The following is a 27,172-nucleotide window of genomic DNA, read 5'->3' on the forward strand; positions in this document are numbered from 1 at the left end:
TCTCTTCCTCTCTCATGCTTTTATCATATGCACATCCCACACGTTCTGTTCCTGCCAAGGCTGTTCTACTCTGTGAAAGCTTCCCCACTCTAAAACTACAAGGTTACACAAAAGAAATCTTCAAGGGAATGTGCACATGCAGGAAAAATTATGTTGTACATTCAAGCTAGGATAAATGAAAACACCAAAAGTCAATTAAAATAATGGTAGTCAAAGGTCATCACGCGGTCCCAATACATGGGAGTGCCTCTAGCACTATAGTCAGTAGTGAAAAAGTGCACAGTCAAAACAGGCGGTCAGAAGGCAAAAATACAGGGGAAATCATGCCAAAAGATGTAAGGTATACTAGCAGCGGCCAACAATAAACAGTACCTTAAAATTGTTGCCAATTTCTTTTGTTCATTTCGATGTATTGATTTGACATCACACTGCAGGATTCTTAATTTTGAACATTTATTGTTCTTCTAAAAATGTAGAACACATAAGTAACAGAATGTAGCCACAACGTCAGTGCCAGAATCCACAGATTAATTCTGCTTCCCCATAGTGCTCCAAGAGAATAACTACTGGGCATCTTTAGAACCCGGCTGCATCATGAATCTGAACATTCTGAAATACAGTAAGCCTTAAAACACAAGAAAGAAAATGAAAGATGTAATACAACAAAAGCCAGCACTCCTCTTAATGTGAGGTTGGAGAGTGCAGCTTTGAGCAGGGACACGAAAGGAATTGCAGATTGTGGCAGGAAGCCAAGTATGTATACTGTGGTGAGAGAATGGTATTACAGAAACTGCATAAATATGGTGGCAGTAGTCTTGTGTTTTTTTTCTGGTTGATTTGGCGTTACATAAATAGTGATGTTAGAAGGCGGCAGGGTGCTAGGTAGGGATTGTTTTGTATGGAAGGCGATGGATGAGGGGAGGGCTTACACAGATGCTAGGATAATAGGTGTTGAATTGTTTTATTGGGATGGGGCAAGGTGGCAGGCAACGTGGTCAGTCTTTTAAACATCTGTGTGAGGGAAGGCAGGCTTGGTGACAGGACATCTGGTTATGGATGGCTTCCACGTGACTTCTCTATCCCCTGTTCTTCCTTTATGAGCTCAAGAAGTGGGCGTGGGGTGGACCACACTTAAAATAAAATGTCAATAGGGCTAACTGTGGATAATGGGGATTTCTTGCACTGCAGGGTTCTGGGTGTCATCATATAGAACTCGAGCTTCATTCTTTGTCTTGTTCAGGTGTCTCCAACCAGTTGATCGTGAGCTACCACTTTCAGAGCAGCTCACAGCCTTGAGTTCATTTTTAAATAAGCACTGGGTCACATTTAACTATTCTAGTTAGGGAAGGCTGTGTTTATTTGTTATCATCAGACTTATGATCCAGGCTGGGGTCCTGAGGTAAAGAACTGAGATTTTTAACTCTTAAATAAAAGTCCATGTCAACTCAATATTGTAGCATGAGAACAAAATGATGTTTCTGAATGCTTTTCAATGGGAGAAAATTAAAATGAAAATTTACGTTGATGATTAATTTAACTCCATTTTTATTTTCTACCATTTCGAAGTACGTTTACAAACTCTCGCCTCTTGCTTCCAGTGGCCAGTAGACCCTGCCATATAGATAACCGAAAAATATAGTTATTTCTTTTGTAAATGTGACAAATTCAAAGTGAAGAAAAATATTTGTATGAAACAGCAAGTCGTAGGGCCGGATGTAACAACAAAGCATTTTGCAATTCCCAAGTAGTGATTAATACCGAATCGCTATTTTGAAATCTCAAAATGCAATGTATCAAAAAAATCGCAAACAAATACCGAATCGGTAAGTTCGCAAATACAGATTCCCAATTTGCAATTACCAAATAGCGAGTTCACAATTTAAAGAATCGCAAAATTGCGAATCTACTATTTCGATGCAGCATAATGACCTCACAACCAGGATGTCAGTTTTCCCACGCTCACAAACCTGTTCTGAGTGAGAGGAGGAGTCAGACTGCAGGAGAACTGCACCTGGGATCCTGTCTGAAGAGCTGTGCAAGTGGAATCCAACAACCATGGCAGCTGAAGACAGTGGGAAGGGGCCAGCAATGTGCAAAAGAAAAAGAAAATTCAGTGAGAAGGAGTTAGAAGTCCTCACTGAGGAAGAGGTCATGCACCATGACAAACAGTTTGGGAAGAAATCACTCCATGTCCCTGAGTGTGAAAAGTGGAAAATATGGCTGGACAGACAAAGATAAATGAATGCAGTGGGTCACACATTGCTCAATCTTGGATCTTCGCAAGTGCTGGTATGATCTGTGCAGTAGGGCAAAGGAAAAGTTGGCTGAAAGGCTTGCAGAGGCAAAGAAGACAGGAGGAGGCCCACCCACTCAAACTGGTTTCACATTCTTTGAGGACATGATTGAGTCTACTCTCCAGCCTGAAGCTGTCATAGGAGTGACAGAGATAAACACCTCTGTGGGACCCAGTACCTCCCAAGGTAAGATGAACTTGAAAGTACATGTGAATGTTATGTGTAACAAATTACCCGATTCGGGAGGGCAGGCAGAACTGTGCTAATAACACAGCAATGCATTATGGTGATAGTAGTAAGTAGACACAAGAGGGAAGGCAGGGAGGTATGACCAAGCAGCAAATGTGTATTTAAGTAATCCAAGCAAGAGACAAACACACTGAGTTATGCTAAACACACTTTAATGCCAAAACAATGTGAAATGTCACATAGTAGCACACTAATATTTACACTAAACAAGTGCTGATAATGTCATAGATACCCCAACGCTAGAGCCAGAATGTAGTACATCCACTGACCCTCTGGAGATTCAGGAACAGTCAGGAGATGAACAAATAGAGGCACCCCTCTTCCCCAACACCTGCACCTACAAAGGCGCAGGAAGGCAGTGCCACCACTACCTGATGGATGGAGAAGGAGAAGAAAGCCAACCTGACCTGCCCACAACCCAGGCAGAGAATACATCCTCCCTCCCCCCCGCCCCAAATTCCGGGTCACATGCGGCACCACAACATCCCAAGCAGGAGGCGCAGGGCAATGGCACAGTTGGAAGAGGAGAAAGGCAACAGCTCTTCAGTCTATGGTGGCCTGGAGGCAGCAATGTTGAAAGTGCAGCGCCTGCAATGCAAGCACATGTGGTCATTGCAGGCATAGCTTCCATCAAAAACATCTCAGAAATGAAGCACACTATAACACAGTTCAGTACAGCAGTAGTGGAAAGGCAGAGAGAAAGTACAAACAACTTCAGGCACATGACGGATGCTATCAGCGAACTCTGCAATGTCCTGAAGGAAGACTGTGTTCCACCGCAGATGGCACCACCTTACTTGGCCATTTAGATGGCTACACTGGGGCTATCAACCGAATGAGTAACACTACAGCACTCCTGTCTCGACGAGCAGTGACCATGCAAGTGGAAATGGCACATTGTAACTGATGTGGCCAGAGGTCTGATTCAGGTCACAAATGCTGTTGAACAGTTACAAACTGCTACTGTTGGTGGAGAAGTGTGGCTCAGTGGAGAAGTGTGGCTTAATGGTTAGAGCGGCAGACCCTGATGCAGATGTCTGGCCCGGGACCAGGGTTCAATTCCCCGCCTCGGCGGGTCTTGGGCTCAAAAATTCCACGGACCTGACAATTCTCGCCTCGGTACCTATTCTAATCATGGAGTCCCACTCTGCAACTCTGGGCAATAGCTTGCTTAATCTCCACAACGGCCCCCACATCGCTAAGGATGCCTGGCCTCCACCTTGGGGGTGCCCAGGAGTGGACACCTCACAGGGAAAGCCAGGATGGGTTCCACAGCGGTATTCGTACAAGCGCCTTGAGACCCTTGCGGGTGAGTAGTGCGCTATACAAGTATCAACTTACATTTACATTTACATTTTACAATATACTGGGTGGGGGATAGTGAGGATGCATCAAGCCTAAGCAGCATCACAGTACCAGTTACTTAATGTAGAAGGCGCAGATCCAGACATGCCCCTGGCTCAGAGGCCAGCAGAGCACACAGACTGGCCACAGGAGTGCATAGCTGCAGAAAATAGAATGGCATTGAGTCTTGACAACCAATTGGGTGACATAACCTGTAGCAACCGGGAACAGTGTAAAGGTTATATCTGTTGCTTCATTACTTTCTCTAATATTTTCCTTTACTTTGAATGTGTGAATGAACACAACCTAGATTCAGGGAGGAATAAAACACATCAACAGTTGAACTTACGTAGTGCATTGTCTCCTCATTACTCACTTGAATGAAGTTCTGTGTGATTTCAGCACATCTGTCTGCCATCTGCTGCCCTTGCAACGTTTGGTGGTCGTTGAGGTTGATGTGCTTCATCCTTCTCCTCAGACTCAGAATCTGTCCGGTCCAAAGGTGTGCCTTTGGTTGTTGCAAGGTTGTGCAACATGGCACAAGTGGCCACAATTTTACAGCATATTTACACCTATACTGCAGTGCACCTCCACTTTTGTGTAGGCAGCGGAACCTACTCTTCAGTAGGCCGAAGGTCCGCTCTATCATATTGCGTGTAGACTTATGCGCAGTATTGTATTTTTCTCACTTTGAGTTGCAGGGTTCAAGTATGGGGTGAGTATGAAGGAGCGCACCGCATAGCACTGTCAGCTACGGGATAATGGGCAATAGATGAGTCACTGTACTGTTTCACCCTATCCAGAGTCTACTAGACTGTGTTACATGCATTTACCTACCAGGTATCCTTCGCCCAATTCACCCCCAAGGAGATGTGTGTATATACCATTGTGTCTGAATATGAAAGAATCGTGCGTACTGCCGGGGAATTTTGCCACTATGTCAGTTATCATGTGTGAGACATTACATGTGACCTGGATGTTAATTGAATGGAAGGATTTCCTGCTCCTAAACACGTACTCATTACCGGAGGGGTGACAAATGGCTACATGTGTACCATCAACGCACCCAATTACATGGGGTAATTGGGCTATCTGGTAGAAGTCTAATTTGGTCTGCTGCAATTCCTGTGGTGCAGTGGGGAATCCAATGAATTGGTGTATCCTCTGGAGCATTGCGTCCAAGAAGGCATTGAAAAAGCACGAAAGCACACTTCGGGTGACCCCTCCTGCTGCTGCTATCACCCCCCGGTAGCTCCCTGAAGCTAGAAGGTGCAGTTAACATGGGGCGTGCACATGTATGGGAATGGCACTGGTTCTGCGAGTTTGATGCTGTAGAAGTGGATGTAGTTCATCTTTCGGGTCTCGTAGCGTAGTCTAATCTATATTTGTCATTGATGTCTTCCTCTTCTGAAACAGAGTTAGATTCACTCTAAAAATACGTTCTTGTCTCCTCCTTCTCTGTGCTGCTGCAGCAATCCTCATCCTCCTCACTATGACGTAAAGCGCTGCCGTTGTGAAACATTCTGAGGCCCTCTAGGCCTGTTAAAATAGTTTTCACCTGGTTACCACCAGATTGGAATAGGTGGTAATTTGCATGTGCAAAATTGCGAATTTTGGAATGTTCACAATTTGCGAGTGGTTCATACATTGGCCTGCAAATAACAATTAGCGAGTTTGCATTTTGAGATTCACAATCTGGGTAGTCGCAAAATAAGGAATCGCATTTTTGCGATTAGCAATTTTGAGAATGCGAACACAAGGCCATTTTGCGTTCGCAAACGGCTGATTTCTGCGATTCGCACCATTTGCGAACACAAAATGGTTTCATACATCTGGCCCTTAATGTTTTTCTCCACTTCTCATTAAGCTAATTATGTCTTGATGTTTTATGATGCATGTTTCTTCACTTTACATTACTCCCATTTTGACTATAATTTTCTGTAAGCAAGATGCCTGCTGTTTGTAGCTGTGACAGTTAGAAATGGGTGAAAATTTAAATGATGCATTTTATGGAATCCAAATAAACATAATGTTGTTCTTCAGTTTAATTTAATCCCACTTCAAAGTGTCACCTTTGCACACAGTAGGCATCTGGCTCCTGGTGTTAGGTAAACATGGTGGCATACTTATAACTGAAAAAGGCAGGTATTATTTTAAGTGGGAGGAAAAAAAGAGTTGAAAAATGTTACATATTTTGAACATTTTTCTGCACTTTAAACTTCTTTCATTTTAAAAAAAAAAGTGTGAATGTTTGTGTTATTCATGTAACAGTACCACATGGCGAAAGGTATGTCCTGTGTCACATGTACATACGTCTCAGTCATATGTATCCATTCATATGTACACATTCTCATACATCACCAAAGACCACACCCTCACTGGCACAAATAGCAGCCCTGTCACATTGCCCCTAGTCAAAGTTTTTTTTTTTAAGCCATGGTAACTGGCTCTATGGACGTTTTGCTTAGTCAATGAAGGCGTGCGTGGGGGTGTCTGGTAATGCGCAAGTTGCTTAGCCTTCAGTAGCTCATGATGATTTTCACTGATCAGAAGTAGCTTTCACTACAGAAAAGGCTGGAGACACCTGGTGTAGTTGATACTCAGAACCCCCTCAGTGAAAAATATCTGCATTATACTTGTGTACAGATCTCTATGTTCCCAGTTAGGCGGTGAATGCCTGCAGGTTCTTGTATATTTGACACATAATGCTATACTAAGGCATTCCAACATTTAGTGGTGTGTGGAGTAAAAAGCAGAAAGATACACTACACAAATTATAGCCTGCAATCTAAGTATCATAAAATATCACTAATGACTGAGTTGGCTCAATGACGTTAGTTTTAGACTGTATATAATCGACCTACATCTTTGTTTTAAAGTGATTCTAGTGCTTGCTTATTGTCTGTGACCTCATTATATTAATTACATTTGTTGGAATATTGTAATTAGTTAAGGCATCTCTTGCTTCATACCTTAACGGAATCAGTTTGCCTCCTCTTTTTCATCACAGGTCATTACCAATGCGTCTGAACGCTTTTCCATCACCAAAAAAGATAACTACACAGAGCTAACCATCGCTAACCTGCAACTGAATGAAGATCCTGGCGACTACTCTTGCAATGCTACGAACACAGTCGGCTCGCAAGCAGCTAATACTATTCTGCGTGTACGTAGCCGCCTGGCTCCACTCTGGCCATTCCTTGGAATTATGGTTGAAATCATCATCCTCGTGGTTATCATAGTAGTGTACGAGAAGCGCAAGAGACCAGACGAGGTCCCAGATGGTAAGAGCTCCTAGGACAAGGGTTTCTAAAGGAATGTGAAAAGACTAAGGCTCCTCACAGTTTTCCTTCTGCCTAACAACCATGCATCACTCTGCTTCTCACTTTCACATGTGTGTAGTACGAGGCATTCAAGAAGGGTTAGTTATTTCATCCTCAGTGCACTTAAAGCACGTCTTTTTTAAGTGCTGCAACAGTCTCATTAAATGTGAATTATATGGAAGGGGCCTACTGTAAAATTAGAAAATCCAGTAACTAAGGCAAGCCTATGAAAATTTGAATGCATGCCTTTAGCACTAAAACTACTCATATTTTTAGTAACTTCTGTACACGCCACAGTTTTAACTGAAGTGAGGCAATATCCTGGACTTTTGAAATGACTAATTCAGAAGGTTGTACGGAATCTCAGTTTCAGAAAGTATTCTTGAATCAAAGGAGAATGTTTGGAACATTCCAACATGCTAATCTTAAAAGAAAATAATACATTGGTGGGCATTCACGCCTCTTTCCAATCACCTCAACACATCAAGGGAGTGGTACAACGATTAGGAATTTGGATGTTTGTTGATTTCTTCACCATGTGGTTGAGCTATCTGCTTTATTTTGGGAAGCAGGGACTGTGAGCCAATCCCAATAGTCTTCAGTGAAATTGCAGGCGTTTTCTTCCAGACAGCGATGGGGAGATTACATAAAGATGTGCCCTGGGTATGTAACAGTCGAGCTCCAATTTTCATTCTTTTCGCAATTTTTATTAGAATTATTTTAACCAAAACTCGGATAGAAAAGGAAAGTACTAATTCTTAATTCACATATTTGATTCATTAAGTTGAACATGCTTTATTTTCTGAGCATTTATAATATGCTGTACTCACCAGTGGAAGACGTGCAGGTCTGGATACTTTAATGTTTTAGTCTGGCAAGAATTCTAGCCTGTTCCAAATACAAATATTGTAAACAAAAGAAGATGATGAATGGAGTGCTGAAAGGTTTCAGACACTCACCCCCAGTCACAGATCTGGGTTGAATACATCATCGTTCTTTAGCTCACTTCGCCACCTCAGTTCAGACCCAGCTATATGCAAATCAGTCTTGACCCTGTGCCTCATGGGAATAGTCCAGCCCGCACTGCCAAGCAGGTCTTCCCTGAACTGGAAACAAGCATCCTGGGACCAGTTTTGGAGTAACACCCCATATCAGCCAGGCTAGCTTGAATCCAGTGGCAAAGTGAGCAAGGGACCCACGTCTGGGCATACCTTGCCAACTTAGGGCAAACAAAGCATACACAAGGATATGGACGTAGTGCTGAAACTTTTCAGACAGTCACCCCTAGTCACAGATCTGGGTTAAATCCATCATTGTGCTTTAGCTCACTTCGCCACCCCAGTTCAGACCCAGCTATATGCAAAGCAGTCTCAACCCTGTGCCTCTTGGGAAGAGTCCAAATACAAATATTGTCCGCTTGAGTTGTGCGCCAGCCTGCTTCTTGCTATAGTATCAGATTGAACAGGGAAACTCTCGTGTTCACTAGGCAGAATAACGTATACACACCACCAAAGTATACAGCTAACTAGTTATTGAGCTCAGTTGTTCGCCTCCGTTGATTTTGCCCCCTTAGGTGCCTTATGCTGAATCCTCTGCTTGGCAGGGTACCACTCACTGACTTGGGCAAAAAGAATAGCTAGAATTTAATTGGATCGCGCAGGTCTATCTGTATTGCCTCTGCACTGAGATTGAAGAACAAAAGTATGTTCTTGTAATTAACTTTCCTTTCCATTTTAGGTGTCCTCATACAATCATTCCTTGTACAGTCGCCATTACCTTTCAATGGTTATCCAAGCAGGAGTTGTGATTGTTACGTGCTACTTCCTTTAGCATGATCACAGCATCACCTCGGATTAACTTGTGACAGGAATGATATCTTTTCCTCTCTTAGGCTTTTGCCCACTAACTCTGCTGGCAACTTCTTAATGTTGACGTTTGCATCACATTTTGAATTTTCCTCAAACTACTTCAGCTGTGTGATGAAGCCTGTTGCATATATTTTGTTTGGATAGGTGCAACTTCTCTAAGGTTTGCTACAACTGTTGTGTAATCCTCACCCGACTAACTTGAATTTATTTCTTCATGGCGGATACTTGAGGTTTTATGGTAACTATTTTGATTTCATCTGGTGGCACTATCAGTATTGTCAAACGTTTCATTCAATGAGTAGACAGGGTATTAGATTTCTCTCTTCTTAAATTGATCCACTCTTCTGATATACAGATACCAGAAGACATTCCTGAAGGTGAAAATGTTTTCTCTGGATCGCTGTATTGTTTTGGCCTTCTATTTATCATCCTTATTCACGCAGCCTTTTCAGCACTTTCAGCACTTTAGCAATCCTCGACTTTTTGTTTTTCTTTTAGTAGAAAGTGAAACGAGTAAGAGTAATCCCTCAAAGTTTCTACCTCTGCTTTCTACAAGAAAATTGGCAAGCCTCTGAAACTATGAAGTAGCAGTTTCTATGTGTAGGGCTATACGGCTTTGCCCATTTGTCTTCTCTTCCCCTGCCTTAGGGCTATTGCATTCAAGGGAGAGTCACCTAGCACACCCTCCAGACTCCTAATCCTAATCCACCCAGTATTTAAGATCACACTCCTCCTATTTGAGAGGTGCTTTTCTCCACTCCTCTAAATGTATTTACTCACCTGCTTTTTAGGAACTGTTTTCCTTGCCTACTGTATCTGCTTGCCATGTTACCCTTTTGATACTGTTTTGCGTGCATTTGTTTGTCACCCTTCAGTTACACCATAAGGATATTTCTGTCATGCAAGAGCAGGACACCAGATAACAGGGCTCAAGACATTAACACATTTATTTAACCAATACGCTGCATCACCAAGGGCAATGGGAGTTGTGTAATCTTTTTAGTCACAGTGCTAATTTAACAGAGGCATGGCAAACTGTACGCCTGCTCGTATGTCCTTTGTGCTTGACCAAGAGAGAATTATAAGTAGGTTGTGGGTGACTGATGCTGGGTCTCAGGTCGACCCAAATCTAGCAAATCTGACTGAGATTGCCATTTGAAATACCCAGGGCTGCATTCTTGCAGCTTCTTGTGTGGTATACAGTGTTTTCAACTGCTTTCTTTTCCCGCTCCAGTAGCCAGTAAAGTCTTTCAAAGTAGTGCCAGTATTATCATTTTATACTGAAGACGATGAGGTCTCAATTGCTCTTGGCTGTCTGCAGTTTTTTCATTGACAATGAAGGAGATACTGGTGTTGAAAATTGTTACTTTCCAAGCAGTACAACACTCTGGACAAACTGTTGTATGCCATGCTCACAGTTAGAATCCCACATGAAGCTTAAGTTGATGTTATGTGTTTTTCATAACTTTTTAGATTTGAATGTGAAAAACTAGAAGACAGCCTTACCACACAATATTAAGGCTAAAAATGTGTAGATATTTCGTGCTACAGAGGATGCACGGAGCTGACAGATCTCAATGAGTTCTGATTAGCTGCCACCACATCAACAATTATATGGTGGCAGCCTTCTTAGGACTCGGTACTCAGTGCTGAGTCCTAAGAAAAGTGTAAAAAAATATATGTAAGGGGACAGACTAGGGATACCATGCGCCCCCTCCCTATTAATACATTGGCCCCAGAGATGGGGTCCTTGGGGCCCTATAGTCGCTCAGGGAAGGGTGCTTTCCCTCCTCCCTTTTTTTGTTTTTGTTTTTAAACACATTTTTATTAGAGGATTGTAATACAGTACATCGCTGGGTGAAGTATTCCGCACGGTCATGCCATAGTGGTGCAAGTCATATTATGATGAACCATTATCATACAGCATTTATCAAAACTTATTATTTGTTTAGCTGGAAGCATACCCAGTATCATTCCTGCTTTCATTTTGTTACGTTATGAAGAAAAAACATCCCCTATTATCCATAACTAATTTTCATGGATCTCTGACAGGAGACATCCTGGAACATGTTATTCTGTCCAAAAAACACTATCAACATATAGCTTAATATGAGAATTTTAGAAAAAAACAACAGAATCTTACTAACTTTCCCTCCTCCCATAGGCTCAGCGGATGAGAGATTGTACAGTCGTATACATAGTCCAATTCAGCACATTGTCTCATTGTTTTTTATATATATACATTCATTAGTATGCTGGACTCCAGCAACCCCCCTGTGCATGTCACAGAGTTCTAGCTCCTCCTCGTTGCTTCCCAACTCAAGCCTCATCGGAATACACACTAGGGACAGTATTCTAGTATGTCCAAAGCGCTAATCTCCTCCATCAACAAATTCCATTCCATGGATATAGGTGTCCTACGCAATCCGCGCTGTTCCTCCCTTTTCGATTCCGCTCCCTTCTCCTCCCCTTTATTTTACAACCTGCCCAGGGAGATGAATTCCCCGGGGCCCAACAGTGGCTCAGGAAGTAGGGCTGCATGCCCCCATCCTCTTCCTTTTTACAAACATCCTTGGGGAACGGGGTCTCTGGGACCCAACAGTGGCTCAGTAGAGGGAGAGGAGTTTAGGGGGAGACTTGCCACCCCTTCCCTTTATTTTACATTTGACCTGGGGGATGAGGTCCCTCCAAGTACCAAAGCCTGTGCTATTTAACAAAACCATTTGCAGCTGATTCACAGATGCACTCCATATTTGCGGCAAAACATATACAAAATATATATTTTGGGTCCCCCTCTGAGACCTCCCACCAGCCCTATAGTAAGGGGTGCAGGTTATCAAGTGAAGGAAATAGGAGGGTGATATTTTGTTTATCTATCTTTGTCTTAGGATGTAATGTTCAAGAGTACATTTGTTTTTCTTAAAGTAGAAAGTGAAAAGAGTAAGATTAATCCCTCAAAGTTTCTACTTCTGCTTTCTACAAGAAAATTGCCAAGCCTCTGAAACTATGAAGTAGCAGTTTCTATGCGTAGGGCTATAGGGCTTTGCCCATTTGTCTTCTCTTCCCCTGCCTTAGGGCTATTACATTCAAGGGAGAGTCACCTAGCACACCCTCCAGACTCCTAATCCACCCAGTATTTAAGATCACACTCCTCCAATTTGAGAGGTGCTTTTCTCCACTCCTCTAAATGTATTTACTCACCTGCTTTTTAAGAACTGCTTTCCTCGCCTACTGTATCTGCTTGCCATGTTACCCTTTTGATAGTGCTTTGCGTGCATTTGTTCGTCACCCTTCAGTTACACCATAAGGATATTTCTGCCATGCAAGAGCAGGACACCAGATAACAGGGCTCGAGACGTTAACACATTTATTTAACCAATACGCTGCATCACCAAGGGCAATGGAAATTGTGTAATCTTTATAGTCCGTGCTGATTTAACAGAGGCATGGCAAACTGTACGCCTGCTCGTATGTCCTTTGTACTTGACCAAGAGAGAATTACATGTAGGTTGTGGGTGCCTGATGCTGGGTCTCAGGTCGACCAAAATCTACCTAGACTATTGAACAAAGATCATTATTAAACAGAATGAGCAAAGTCGGAGCCTCTTTGCATTAAAATAATTCTCACACCAAGTCTAGAATCTGTTTCAGTGACTCGCATACAGTCTCTTAGTAACTCTTCTCATAGCCAGCACTAAATCCAAGAAATCATGCGGCAAAGGCCACCTTGAAGAGGCTAATTTTCTAAGCTCAAAGTGTGTAGGCAAATTACTTGGGCAGTTGAATGGAAACTGTATCCACTTCATTGGGACCGAATATCCATTGGTGTTTAATCGGTGGACATACTGAATCTCCTGAAGTCTACATACTATGTCTGCCTGGCTAGTCAAACACGGTGCGTATCTGTTATATCCCATGGAACCTCATCTTCTGCAGGCCTGTGTGCTTCAAGGAATTGTCACAGGCATATTGAAGCTGGTATGCCCACAAAAAGGTGAATGTGTTCCTTGAATAAAAATGTCTCCCACTTGAAACAAACACATCTATTTCACTTGCTGCTGATGGATAGTATACTTTAATCAGCACCAGCTTTTTCAGTTTCCCCGTTATCCTCTGATATGTCCCTATAATTTTTCCGAATCCTGCTCTGGGGACTGTCTCTAGGTTAGGCTCTGCGGGAAGAGGTATCTATTAGAAGAAACTGTTACTTCTATTTGATCAAATGTTTCTGATGTATGATCTTTCCAAAGATCATTCCTAGCTTTCCTCTACTGCTTTCCGTTTTTGAGATTTGCCTCAACTTCTACTCTGTGGTGGTTGAATATATGTGAAACTGACATCACAGGCACAGAGTGTTTTTAGGAGCTTAAGAATCCCTTAAGGCTAACGCCTACCTAGCTCAGTCCTCAAAGCTGCTCTGGTGCTACCTGGCATGTAGGCTGTATAATCTGCAAACTTTCTGCGTTCAGTCTGATGTCTGAGGATATGTTTTCAAATCTGTAATTTACAAGAAGAAAGAATATCCATTAAAAAAAGTGTCAACGAGGGTAAGATACTATTTCTTTTAAAACACATTTGAATCCCTGTCTGGTCATGATTTTTTAGCATGTACTGGTGTTTCTGTCCACCATGGAGTTCACTCACCAACTTCGTTCTGCAGCCAGATCTCGAAATACAGCCTGCTTTAAGGACCTGCTGGAGGTTGATCTCAGTGTTTAACTTCACACAGCTTGCTTTGTCTGCTATATCTTGTCCACTTTCACCCACATCCACCTTGTACTCAACTGAATTATTTCTGGAGCAACTGGATTTCTATGGATTTGTTGAATTACCTCACAAGGAAACCTGCCTTCTTGGAAACCAGGACATTTCCATAACTTCTTTGAGCCCTTGTTCCAACCCACGAGATGATCTTTTCTGTGTGGCTAAAGTATTATTGCCAGATCTATAGGACTGTTCTTGTACCAGATGACTGATTCCATACAGACCAATACTGTTCACCCATGCTGTGCATCTAAGTTATTGGCAGCCCTGTTCGGGCTCTTTTTGGAAACATGTCCCAGTGTTTTAATAGTCTAGCTCTTAAGCTTTCTGTTGAAAGGCTTCTTCCTAAACCGACCAAACTTTCCTTTCCTAGCTGTCTTGAAATCACTTGGGGTGCCATAGGAGGTACATGGTGAGACGAAATCCCCTTCAAAAGGCCAGTCCCTAGCTCCTGAATCGATTGTGTTAAACTTCTTGTTCATTGTTGGGGCCTCACATAGGGCATCTGATGCAAGGTTATTCAACCAGGAAGCAGTCATGCCATAAAAGACGGTGGGATTGACAGTGGTCCATCTAGCTGTACAGTTCTTCCTTCCCTTAATAGCTGCAGGTTTTTTTCTTTATTAGTGCCCACTAACAATCAAGATGCAGTATATATCAAACCCTATTAAAATGTATCAAACTCATGTAATATGCATCACCAAAACATGGCTCACACCCATATCCACCCCATCTTCTATGGGCTTATTGCAGATATGTAAAAAAGATTCTACATCACAATCAAATGGTGTACTAAGTTCTGCTATTATGTCAACATGTGGTCCATGACTCCTTCTTCCCTCGCTCGCCAACTACCTTCTTTGAAAGCCTCTTTGCTCACAACTCACTTTGAGCCACTCAGTGCACATTCTTCTACTTCTTGTACAGACTCTTGCTTTCAAATATATGAAAGAATTTCACACCTTTCGCCACTGTCACTGACACAAAACACTGGCCTACAAACAAGACTTCAACCTGCCAGGCGACTCAGCTACAGAAACATTTAGGAACTCTTCCTCTCTCTAATAAATCCCTTGATTTCACTGCCTTTGTCGTATCTCCCAACCATTCAAAAGTAAATAATTTAGATCTCGCCCCTCCTCTTTGCAGTCTCTTTCTTAAAATCTCATTACCTCTGAATTGATTCAAAACACCAAGCAATCCCTTTTACCATTGTATACAACTAACAACGCTATGCCAACTCAAGCACTACAAGGTCATTACTTCCTATTTTAGACCAACAACCTTCCTCTTTTTATTTTTTGTAATATTTCGTTATTAGATTTCTAAATATTATAAATACAAGGACACCTGGTCCCATGAGGTCATTAGAAATGAAAAGCAAAAGATATAAGCAGGCAATCAAACAGTTTACAGTTTTATAAGTGACGGGAGTCCGTTGCCATTACATAGTTTCCAGTAATTATTTCCTTTGCCAGTTTTGCCCTCCATCTCACATAATGGGACTCACTCAATGCTGGATCCAAACATAGTTCCACATATAAGCAGTTCCCACCACAATTCACAGGTCCACCTCCCATACCCATTGAAGTAGTAATCCAGAATATACAAGATGCACATAGCTGGTCATATTACTTAAAGTCTGCTGCTTGGTCTGGTAGAGTAGAGTACATTAACATTCCAACTCGTACCGCTCTAGCCTTGCTCCTCTATTCTTTGGAAGCTAGTCTGGGGAAGGACTCATTTGGTCCGTAACTGGCTGCGGTAGGCATCGTGGTTAGGGAGAGATCACACATTGCCCTACCCCACACTGGCCTAGTGATCAGACAGATGAGCCAGGAGGACATGCAACTGTCACCAGCAACAAGCTGTTTTGTCGTTAGTGTCAAGGTTACAGGCACTCTTGCTGGAACGGGTGCACGCGTGCTGCGCGTGTAAGCTATCACATGGTTCAGGCCTTTGTCTTTCACTATCCGTGAATGTGGAACATCTGGAGCTCACCCTGTTATTCCATTATTGGGATGGTGGCGTGAATGCAGATTCTGGAAAACGCATGGGGCTCCTGAAAGAAGGATGAACCCTGACCGGGGAATCAACTATTTTGAAAAACTTGGCACCGGGTAAGAGTGCTGATGTACTCTAGAAGGGTATATAAACTCTAGAAACACAAAAACATAATACAAATCATAACAACTGACATAGAAAGATATTTTATTTTTATTAATCTTTTTGTTTGTTTTAAAGGTAGAAAAAATAAATATATTTATGAATACAATTCATACATAATCGACTTTACTACATGGATAAATGCACATTCTAAATGTTTTTGTGCAAATTAAAACCACTTATCGATGTGAAATACGGTATAACCGGAGAAAAGTATATCTTTAACACAAATTAGATACACAAATGTATCTATGATAACTAGTCTAACAGTATATTGATTTCATGATAGTCTGTATTGCATTATACAACTTAACATATGATCAAAGCCGTATTTGAGAACACTGGTAATGTTTGTTGAATACCAACGCGTTTCGGCAAAGCCTTCTTCAGGATTTTCATGCCAGTGGTTACTAAAATAAGGGATATAAACAAAATAGTGATCTAGAGTTTAGACGCACTTTCAACAATATATTCCATATGTACATACATTAAAACACATGATAGGATGCCCTAGATATATGATCTAAGAGGACTGAACCTGAACATTACTGTGAGATACAACAAATTAGTAAGTGAATGACAGTGAAACAAAATCTCTTTCAAAATCACAAGTGAAATAATACTGCTCATGCAACTATACACAAAATATCCAAAGAATAATAACATAAATTAAAAAATAAGTCATGCAAGTGGCGCCTGATATGAGATTCTACATTGTAATGACTAAACGTCTTTATATTATTAGCAATAACAAGAGGAAGCCAGACCTAATTAGACTTGCCCTCTCAGAAGTGCAAAAAGCAAGTTGAGATCTAATTTTGTAAGATGTAATGATACGTATGTCATTTACCTCCGTTTAATCCATAGATGGTGTTATCAGAAACCACCCCTCTATTGAAGTTGGAAATTATGATTAACAGCACTGTATAACACTGGATCAAGGGATAAAGGTGAACATGAACACTCAATTAATCTTAAATAGTGTTCTAAGTCTTTAATCTAGAGAGACTACAAGCAATTATCACTATACCTATATGAGATAACCCAATAAATACTTTCATCAATGTAGGTGTCTATATGGGTCTCTAAATAGTTCCTGAGCCGTAGGGATAAGACCTTGTGCTACCTTTGTATAAAGAGAAAATTATTATTAGGATTTCAAACCAATCACTGTGTATAATACAGTGTCTTACACATCTGTCCTGATGATACTTACCTCTTCTCTTATATTATGTCCCTTAACTGACCAATGACTCCATATCCTACTTGTTTCTATTGGTCGAAGGCCTGGTTGGCATATCAGTATTCTGAAAAAACAATATGTTCACAATCAACTGACGTCTAATTAATCTTCAAACCTATTTTACCACAATCTGTATGTGGGCTCAAATATACTAACCTTAAAATTTGGGATGAATATCACCAGTAGTGTATTCTTATGTACATGGACTCCCAATATGGTGGAGTAAGATGATATAGTCCTATGGCCCTACATATAAAGTGAAAAGGTGGATCAAATGACTGACCACACAAGACCAGAAAAGTGTCATTCTTAAACCATACTCTTGACACGATCTAGTATTAAACAAAATATTACACGAAATAAACGTGCTGGTAAACCGCCAGTTAACCTGATAAGCACTGGCTGGATATAATTGGAAAATTCTCCTTGTAGTATATTACTGGGTTCTATAGTGGAGAATATTACCCCAAGATTAACTATAGAAGGTGCCCAAAATATGTAAGGATCAGAATAGAGAGCGCGGCGTCTCTGCACTCGTGTGTTAAGTAAATAAAACACCCCCGAATTCTGACTATCAATATGATGGCAGGGGTTTAAATGGCTATACGGCGTAACAAGACTGCTGTATGTTAGCCAATTACAGGATAGTTTCCAAGCGGGCAAGGAATTACCAACATTTCCCTGTTATTCCATTATTGGGATGATAGCGTGAATGCAGACCAGTACTTAAGGGTTGATAAGGTGTACGAAAGTGTCCCAAATTGTTTCACACTTCTGGAGTTGATTCTTCATCTTATATATACATCATTCAAATGTAGCTTAGCGGAACAGTTCGGTCGTCCAGTATGGTATGCACATCTTTGCCGTCATTAGTGCCATCGATATCCACCATCTCCAAGGGGAGATGGTATCATCCGTGTCTGTGGTGTCATGAAGTGTGGCCAGGTTTGCAGGTTCTTCAAAAGGGTAGAGGCTAGTGTTGTGTAATGTGCACTAGTCTTCCTTCCAGTAGCCAGAAGGCCTAGGGCAGGACCACAGTATGTGGTAAAATCACAGACCAGTTGTGTACATCGCCAGCAATTGTCATTTGGCGCTAGCTGGGCTCTGTTCAATTTTTAGGGGATCTGGTACCAGTCATGGAGCACTTTGAATTATGCGAACTTCATTCTGGTCTCTCACAGTGCGCAGTCATGAGAGTCCACTAAGGTCCGTCAGTGTTCGTCTGACTATAGAGTGCCCAGTCTCTTCTGCTAATACACTTTAGCAGCAGTTCGGGTACGAACAACCTCCCTCTCTTTACTAAACACCCCATCACAACACAGCACATCCACTTACTTGCTGTATCAGTCAGTGCATTCTTACACCTTGCTGCTGAGACACTCACCATCACATACCAGCGAAATCCTTTGCTCTGTTGCTTGCAGTTAAAACTCAAACTATGACATCTGTAAAACGTCTGGCACATTGAAGTGTCCCCAACATACCCCCTCAACACTGAAACCCGTACACAAACACCATAAAAGCAAAAAAAAAAAAAGACTATCCTCTGTAAACAATCCCACAGGGTCAAAATTAGTCAAACACTTTAAACCAAAAAACTGTTGAACCCACTCTCTCCAAATATCATCCTTTACTCAGTTGGAAATCCACTGTTTCTTTGTAGACAAATTCAGAAACATAAAGTTCAACACAGGGCTGACAATTCCACTGCATCGCCATACACCATAACAAAAAATCTTACTTTGACGTCTTTCACCTTACATCTCACCTGATATATCTTCCCCTAAAACCACCTCATATGATACCCGCATACAGCCCTCATCTATTAAAATTGCACCCCAATAAAGCACCATCAACCCATTCAATAGTTATACTTTCTTCGCCGGTTCATTTCATGCCTCAGTGAGTGCTTTTGAAGGAAGATAGGTCCTTTGTCTGAAGGCCTCATCATCACACCCATTCTCTTGAAACGATGTATGTATTAATAAGGTACACTGCAGACAACTTAGGATATTGGTATCCATCAGTATGTCAATGTCATCAACAGCTAGACTTCAAACCTGCTGTTTACATTGTCTGATTATTAGGCTGTCTTTATATTGCCCACAAACAGTTTGTGAATGACCTACCATTCTTGTTAAAAATTGTCTGGGGCACTATGAGGCTAATATGAACATGAGGGAATAAAGGGTGCAACCAGAGCATTTGAAAATGCTCTAGTTTGTGGAAAATATAAATTGCAAAAGGCTATAGCGTCAGCAGATATAAAACAGCATTTGATGATCATTTACAATTAGTGAATTGCGATATAGGGTCAGTGAATCTTTTTAATCATATTAGTAATTTCAAACACTACGTTTTTGGTAATTGTAGGCTTTCCTGTTTTCAGTTTCTATTTTTTGAAAATGTCATTGTGTATTTGTCAGTGTTCTTAAAAACTGTAAAAAATAAAAATCGGTGGTTATCAGTTTACTCTCTTTTGCTCCCCAAAAATCAGTGATGGCGTTTGACGGGTGCTTATAAAGTATTGCATTTTCTCCCTTGCCTCGTTCATTCTTCCTTCCTTCTTTAAATCCTCTCTCTGTACATTTTCCTTGAATTTCCTCTTTCAAGTAAATTTTCATTATTTTCCATCATCTTTCTGGCAGTCTGATGTTTCCAGGAGCCTTCTGCCACCCCATGTCCATAGATGGGGATCCACTCCATTAATATTTAGTTGCAGCAGATAAAAATTGTGTGGTATTACAATCTGATTGGGGCATATTTAATGCTCTACAAATTCACAGAGAAGAAGTCTGCTAAGGAGTTAAGAGACCGACTGCTAATTATATGGTCTTAGGTGAACGCAAACTCTGCTGCTCTATGAAGTAGCAGCTGAGGCAGTTCACGCCGTCAATGAAGTTTATTTTACATTGTTTTGCTACACCAGAGGATTTTGTGTTTATTTGAAAGCCAGCACAAGGAATGCTAAGAACTGATTTTTTGTTTTGTCCCGCATGGGGCCAATTGTTGATTTGAAAGTAGTGCAGGGCTGTGCTACTTGCAAGCATATGTGAGTTAACTACAGCACTTTACCTTTGTGTTCTATGCAACATTTACTATTCTAATGCATATTACATCTTAGGGGGGAAAGAACAAGCACAGCTCAATATTTTCCGTTAAATGTTGTCATAGTTGGTTCCGGTTATTTTGCCAACTGCTAAGCCATGTTTCAACACCATAGGTTCCATTCTTCATTTTGCCATGGAAGCTGTAAGAATGAAAGTTTAACTTGGTGCTCCCGGAGCTGTAAAATGAACATGTTCTACTTCAGTATGCAGGCTCGGAACTGATCCATGTTCCTGTTTTTAATCGGATTGTGCTGTGGGCAGCACATAGTTTGAAAAACAAAGCAATGGTTCTTTTCATGATTTTTGAGCTGCAGTGCTCATACACGGTGTACGCAGCTCAGTTTCAGCAAAGCCAGCAAATGTACCTCATCTCTGCCTGTGCATGGTTGCTGAATAGTCATGATATGGTCCTGGTCTTTCTGTATGATGGATGGGCTTCGATAGGCCTGATTCTAGAAGTGTCCGTACGCATAGTGATCTTTGTTGCACAATCGTGATACACAAGCTTTCAGAACCAAGTTCTGTCCAACCCTCAGTGGAGGAGGATGGTACCATCGTGGTGCCTCTAGCCCAATAATGAGACCGTGCTCAAAGTTCAGCTGCAAACCTGCTGGCCATTACACAGCAATTTGCAGGGAACAGTGGGTTGAATCTATATGGTGTGATCTATGCTCTCAAAATGGGCATGGAAGCGTGTGGTCAGAAGGGCATTATAAGCGGCCCAGCGGGGTCTTAGCTGGACTAGCCAACACAGAAAAGTGCCCTGTAAAAATTCTATCTAACTATCTGTTAAGTTATTATCTGAACTAAAGACATTTTCATTGTATAGCACACAGCCAATCTTCCGAAGTGGTACATTGTGCAACCATTCTGTCCGTAATAATGAACAGCTTGGGCTGTAGTAGTAGTATTTCATGTGTGTTCTGTAAATCTTTTAAACCTTACGAGCGCTTTGATAAGCCAAATCATACATGTATGGATAGGCAAAGTCCTTAATGCTTCAGAAAAGCTTTCCACCACAGCCATCCCGCATGTCAAAGGAAAGTTGGCCAGACTACAATCCCAAATGCAGGGAGCTATAGGGGTTCCTAGTGATTGTGATATGAAAGCATGGGTCTTGAAAGCCCGTGGCGCACATCAAGTGTGCCCATTCCAAAGGGGGTACATTTGGTACAGCACCAGCATCTTCATTTCACTTCGATCTACTTCTTTGTCTTTATGTCTCCTATGGGTAGAGGCTTCTGCTTTGATTTTTCTTAGTGACCAAAGATTAAGGTGAATGTATCCCCTTGTTCCGCTAGAGTCTTTTCTTTTTTTTTTTTTTAAATATTCTAAAAACATTTTTCTGTATTGAGAGCTGTACCCCCACCACCAGCTGGTTAATATAAATGATCTTGATCTCCAGGTGGAATGCCTGGCTGGAGACTCAGTAACCCAGGTGAATTTCCATTGTGTTGTCTATCGTTCACTAATTTTTCTTTGTTTTACTATGCCATGCTGATAGGCCAATGATTCTTTCCACTTGAGTGCTAAGAGGTGAAATCGTTGTCTGATGCCTGCTACGGCCTTTCTCACTGCTGTTGTTGTTTCGCTGTTTCCCCTGCCTAGTAGACTGTTCTGACTTTGTTTGCAGAGGTTCTCGTTACTGATGGTGCTGTTGTTGGTGCTGCTTGCTTGACTAGTAGGGCATCTGAGGCAGATGGTTGGAGTAGCCCGTGTTGTACTACTCATGGTGAACTTTGACAAACTTCTCCAAGCCAGAAGATTCAGTCTCTGCTTCAGTTTCAGGTTATTAGATCTTGTCATCTGTTTTAGGCCAGAAGAGCAGGTTTCCAGAGAATGGATTACGTTGAATCTTTGGTTTTGTTAATGCTCTGATGGCAGAAAGTTTAATGTGATTCGGATTCTGACATGGTTGGTTTAGATGTTAAGGCAGTTATCAGGGGCAAGCATCAGCTAAAGTATGTGAACTTAAAGCTCAAGATGCCACCACATGGAATAGGTTCTGTACATCTAATGCACCAGTGTTGTATATCTTTAACACAACTAGGATAAGAATGAATACCACAAGTGTTACCCAGGGGTCCCCTGCTGGGTGTCAGCACTGGTTGCAAAAATCATGTTGGAGTAATCTGCTCCAGTGGCCCTTTTTCTGGGTTGACAGCAAGAGGGTAAACTGTTCTGCTTAGCCATCAGTTGAGCTACATCTCTATCCCTCAATGTTCTAAGTGGAAAATGCTGACCGGTTACACTCCTCAGCGGTGTGATGATTTGGAAGACAAAGCACGGCAACTGTGCTCATCCTTCCAATGTTTCGTTTTACAACAGGAGGAAACTTTAAAAAAAAAAAAAAGAGTTGCCACAGGAGCTGAAGTAGCATCTGAGGCGATAACAATAGCTTCCATACTCAAGAGCAAGATAATGTGGTGCCTTGAGATGTTCAGTGATAATTAAATAAAATTCCCTTACAATACTTAATTTGTGAAGATTAGATCTAAAAAGTATCAGCTGTCTTAAGGGCTTCCTGCCTCACAGAGTGGAAAAATAAGCTTCTGTGCATTTTGGAACCGTGGAACATTTGCTTGTCTTAATGGTTTGACAAAGAAACATTTCTGAAAGCTGATGCTTGTTAATTTAATGGAACATTTCAGCCAGAGTATCTGTTAGAGGCAAAATAATTCTAATTTGCTCTGGTTCATAATAAAAATTTAAAAAAATGAAAGTTCTGCCTTCTAGAACCATTTTGTGTTTGAGTTCATTTCAATTCAATCTATTGAAGTTTAACGATTCTGCCTAAAGGTGGAGATAGTTTAATGTTCATGATGAAGTAACCTACTGCACTAGCTGACGGAACCACGCATTCCGTTGTAACGCATGCCGTTACAGCGCAAATGCCTTTACCACAAATTTCATTGTATAGGCATAAATGTTAAAGGCAAATGCGTGTTAATGGTTCTCCCTCAAAATTTAAAACCACCTCTGAACGCTGTAATTGCTCTTTCATTTGCACAAAAACCCTACCTCACCAGATGACATTTCCGTGAGGGGAACGGATTCCAGCATCAGGGTCTCTCGCTCCAGCCGTGCGGGAAACGGCACCGGGCACTGAAGGGACTACATCCCCCAGAGTCCCCAGCGAGGCGCCATCCTTTTGCGTCATCTAGGAGCGCCGGAGGTCCTTAAAACCAACAGGGACCTCACGCAGCGCGGGACGCGCGCGGGCAGCGCCCGGGCGAAGCCCGGGCCAAGGGCGGGCCCGTCCTTGCCCGTCACTGCCTGGAACTGACTGGACTGGGCCATCCCTCTGACACTTCTAAGTGCTCACCGCCAGGAAGGTAGATTTGCACTGTATTACGTCATTTGTGATATGAGTAGTAGTGTGTATTGTATACGTATGAAGTGAGGTTGTTGATCCCTCAGGCTGATAACGTGAAAAGCTGTATTGAGACGTAATACTTGGACTACCATCACAACATATCACCAACACTGCCCTGGGACTGTATCCTGTCATAGGGGTGTACACAGTGCCTGATGGCAGGCAGGGGGAAGCGTTTGGGAGGGGGCAGGTCTGTGTCTGGCTCTATGGATCATTTCATCACGAGAGCGGTCTCGGTTTTAGAACAAGAAATAGCTATTACCGAGCGCCGGCTATCTGCCGAGCTAAGTCAAGTTAGACGTTCCTCTTTAGGCTTACTTGCTCTAGCAAAATCCCCTAAGAACCCTGTATTGCAGGGTGCGGAAGCTATTGGGCAACAGATGGATAAAGCAGTTAGCTCCATTACAATAGTCGATCAGAATGATATAAACGACACAAATGATCCCCCGAGAGAGGCTCCCCTTATAGTCACTAGTGCTTTGATTCACACCCAATCTGCCTCTAGTCATCCACAGACAAGAGCCCAAAAGAAGGGCAGTAACAGTGTAGCATGTAAGAGGAAGAGAGTAGGGCTATCACAGGGCGGGAGATCAGCAAAGCATACTAATATCGCGACTGGCCCAGCAAAGTCTGGTTTGGTTCAGTCTGTCGATATCACTATTGGTGATAAAACTGACAGTGGACATCAGGATCAGCCCCAACAAAATGACCTGATCCCCCAGATCGAACAAATAGTCCGTTCCCTGTTATCACCACTTTTGGATAGGGTGAAGGTGGTTTCTGACAAAGTAGATCGTCTTGAGCAAACTATTCTAGATAATTTTTGCTCATTAAAAAATGTTATTAAATTAGCCACCAAGGACTGTGTTAATCCCATTAAGGTGACCCATACCCTTCCTGCCCTGCCACTTTCTTCCCCCAAAACTGTTATACCCCCTATAGTTGACTCTGGGACAGTTTCATCCAGAACCTCGATAGCAGACAACACTAGCACCCAGGGCAGTACCCAGGATAGGGATCGCTCAAAGGACCTACCCGGAATTAAAGTGGATAGCAGGTCTTCACACAAAGGTTCAAACATAGTCTATGGAGATAGGATAATTAAACCCTCTAAATCTTCGAATGTCTGCATTCATTTACCTCCTGAATCTATTCCCTATGTTGCTGTTTTATCCGGCGTTCCGGAATTAAAGAGCGACATAGAGGAATCATATCAGCAACTCAAAAATAAAGTCATCTTCTGGCTCAATCAAAAGAGACCTATCCCGAACTTTGTGGACGGGAAAATTCTCTTTGCCAGAAGAGTTAGTTGGGTTGGTCCCAGACCAAAAAATGTCCAAGGGGATTGTATTATCATTAATTTCAGGGATACCCGAGTTGTGCGCATCATCTGTGACCATCCATTTAGTGGGGACAGGTCAGAAATAAGGGTCCATGATTTAAGGCATTTCTATAATCCTCACTTTAACACCCCCGAAAGTTTTGTCCAATCCCAGGATAGGACCGGACCCAACCCAAACTTTGTAATGCCTCCCACTCAGAGTATCGATAACACATACCACCTGGAAGCATCAGCCTGACCGGGCCTAGAGGGGCCTTTCCTTAATCTGTCACCCCCTGTTGATAACCCACCAACAAGATCTGAGGGAAAGGGTGTAGATGTCTGTGTGTCGCACGATTTGTCCGACAGAAAAAACACATGTAAAATTTTAAGTTGGAATGTTGCCGGCACCAGACTTAAAAGCCAGGATGATCTATGGATTGGTTATGTTGTGTCCCACGATATTATCGCCCTACAGGAAACTTGGGACACATCAAACAATCTCTTTTTGGACGGGTTTGCTCACTTCTATATCCCAGCAACACCTAGCTTGGCGGGGAGGGCCAAGGGGGGTCTTGCCTTGCTCGTTTCTCTGAACCTGAAAGGATCCGCCAAACAGGTTGATTCTGGCTCCCAACATTGTTTAGTAGTAGAATTAGTGGTGGCAAAATGCCCCTCTCTACTCTTGATAAATTTTTATAATTCTAAAGACAGCGTCAGTCCAAATTACCATCTAGAATCTGTGGGGGAGGTTCTGGATAAATATAGAGCCCTTCACAATAATTTTGAGGTAATTTTAATGGGCGATTTTAATATCCATCCGTGCAGTCTAGGTTGCATTTTGGATGACGAGGAGGGTTCTTCCAACGCTTCACACACACATTTCGAACATACTAAATCAGGTGAGGCTTTGGAGAGCCTACTGGCCACCTCAGATCTTTCTGAACCTGGTCACTGCACGGTGGGGCAGAGACCGTTTACCTTTAAAGGCTCGGATTCAGGGTCAGTCATCGATTACATTTTTGTTTCCTCTTTGCTTCTTGTTTTGATTTTAAACTACAGGGTGGAGGACTCCGCACTCAGTGATCACAATCCAGTGATAGTGGAGGTCGCTTCGGAAGGGTTATTGGCATTTAAAGAGCCTAGTATTTTGGGACCTAGAGCCCTGATAGTAAAAGACCAGGGCAGGAGGGTAAAATGGGCTCAGGTGTCCCCGATCTCTTTTTGTCAAGATGTACTGGCTAAAGTTAAATCGGAGATGGACATATGCTTAGACCATGCCAACTCCAACTCTAGCATTGTTGAGGCTTTTGCCATCATTTGTCAACATATAAATGCGGCCCTCCTGACCAAACCCAAGGCAGGACGTGCCATAGGGAAAAAATGGTTTAACACCAATTGTATTAAGGCCCATTCTGCTCTTTTGAAGGCAATAAAAGGCAAACCAAGAAACAGACCTTTAATTACCTCTTTGCGGAAACAGTATAAATTGGCCATCAAAGCACGTAAAAATGAGATCCAGGAAGAAGCCTGGAACAATTTGCTGTTACCGGACACCTTGCGGGATAGTTCCAAATTTTGGGGATTGATAAATCACCCCTTTTTTTCAGATAGTGGGAATCAGAGATTAGAATGTAGCATACCTGATGAACAGTGGCTAACCCACTTCGGAAAAATTTATAGTTCTGCCTCGCATGGGAATTCAGAGGAGTTGTTAGCCTTAAATCAGGTTGGTCCTGTTTCGGCCTTCAGGGTGGAGGAGGTGGAAAAAGCCATCCAAGAGACATCGAAGAGTAAGGCACCAGGCCCTGACGGCGTCCCGGCTGACCTATATAGGTCCGCACCTAAACTATGGGCCAAATTATTAACTAATGTTTTCAATGTTACAAGATACAAGTATATCCCCGAGTCCTGGGCGACATCCACTATCATACCAATTTTTAAAAAAGGCCAGAGGGATGATCCGGCATGTTATAGGCCGATCTCCCTAATTGACTCTGCTGTCAAAATTTTAGGCCGAGTCATCTTGGGCAGACTGAATACATGGCTGGCAGGTAACAATATATTATGTGACGCCCAATATGGTTTTAGGGCTAACAGGAGCACGCAGGATC

General features: G+C 42.2%; 1 protein-coding gene across 4 annotated transcripts in view; it reads left to right on the top strand.

Annotated features, from left to right (window-relative positions):
- Nucleotides 1-27,172, top strand: part of NPTN (neuroplastin) — a 541,091-nt gene that overhangs the window by 390,866 nt on the left and 123,053 nt on the right. For all 4 annotated transcript variants that reach the window (XM_085643906.1, XM_085643904.1, XM_085643907.1 and 1 more), the window contains one exon: nucleotides 6,898-7,171. In XM_085643906.1, coding sequence (XP_085500032.1) covers nucleotides 6,898-7,171 — 274 coding nt within the window. The remainder of the gene's footprint in view (nucleotides 1-6,897; nucleotides 7,172-27,172) is intronic.

Source organism: Triturus cristatus, chromosome 3_1 (genome assembly GCF_964204655.1).
Source record: "Triturus cristatus chromosome 3_1, aTriCri1.1, whole genome shotgun sequence".
In the NCBI taxonomy this organism is placed as follows: domain Eukaryota; kingdom Metazoa; phylum Chordata; class Amphibia; order Caudata; family Salamandridae; genus Triturus; species Triturus cristatus.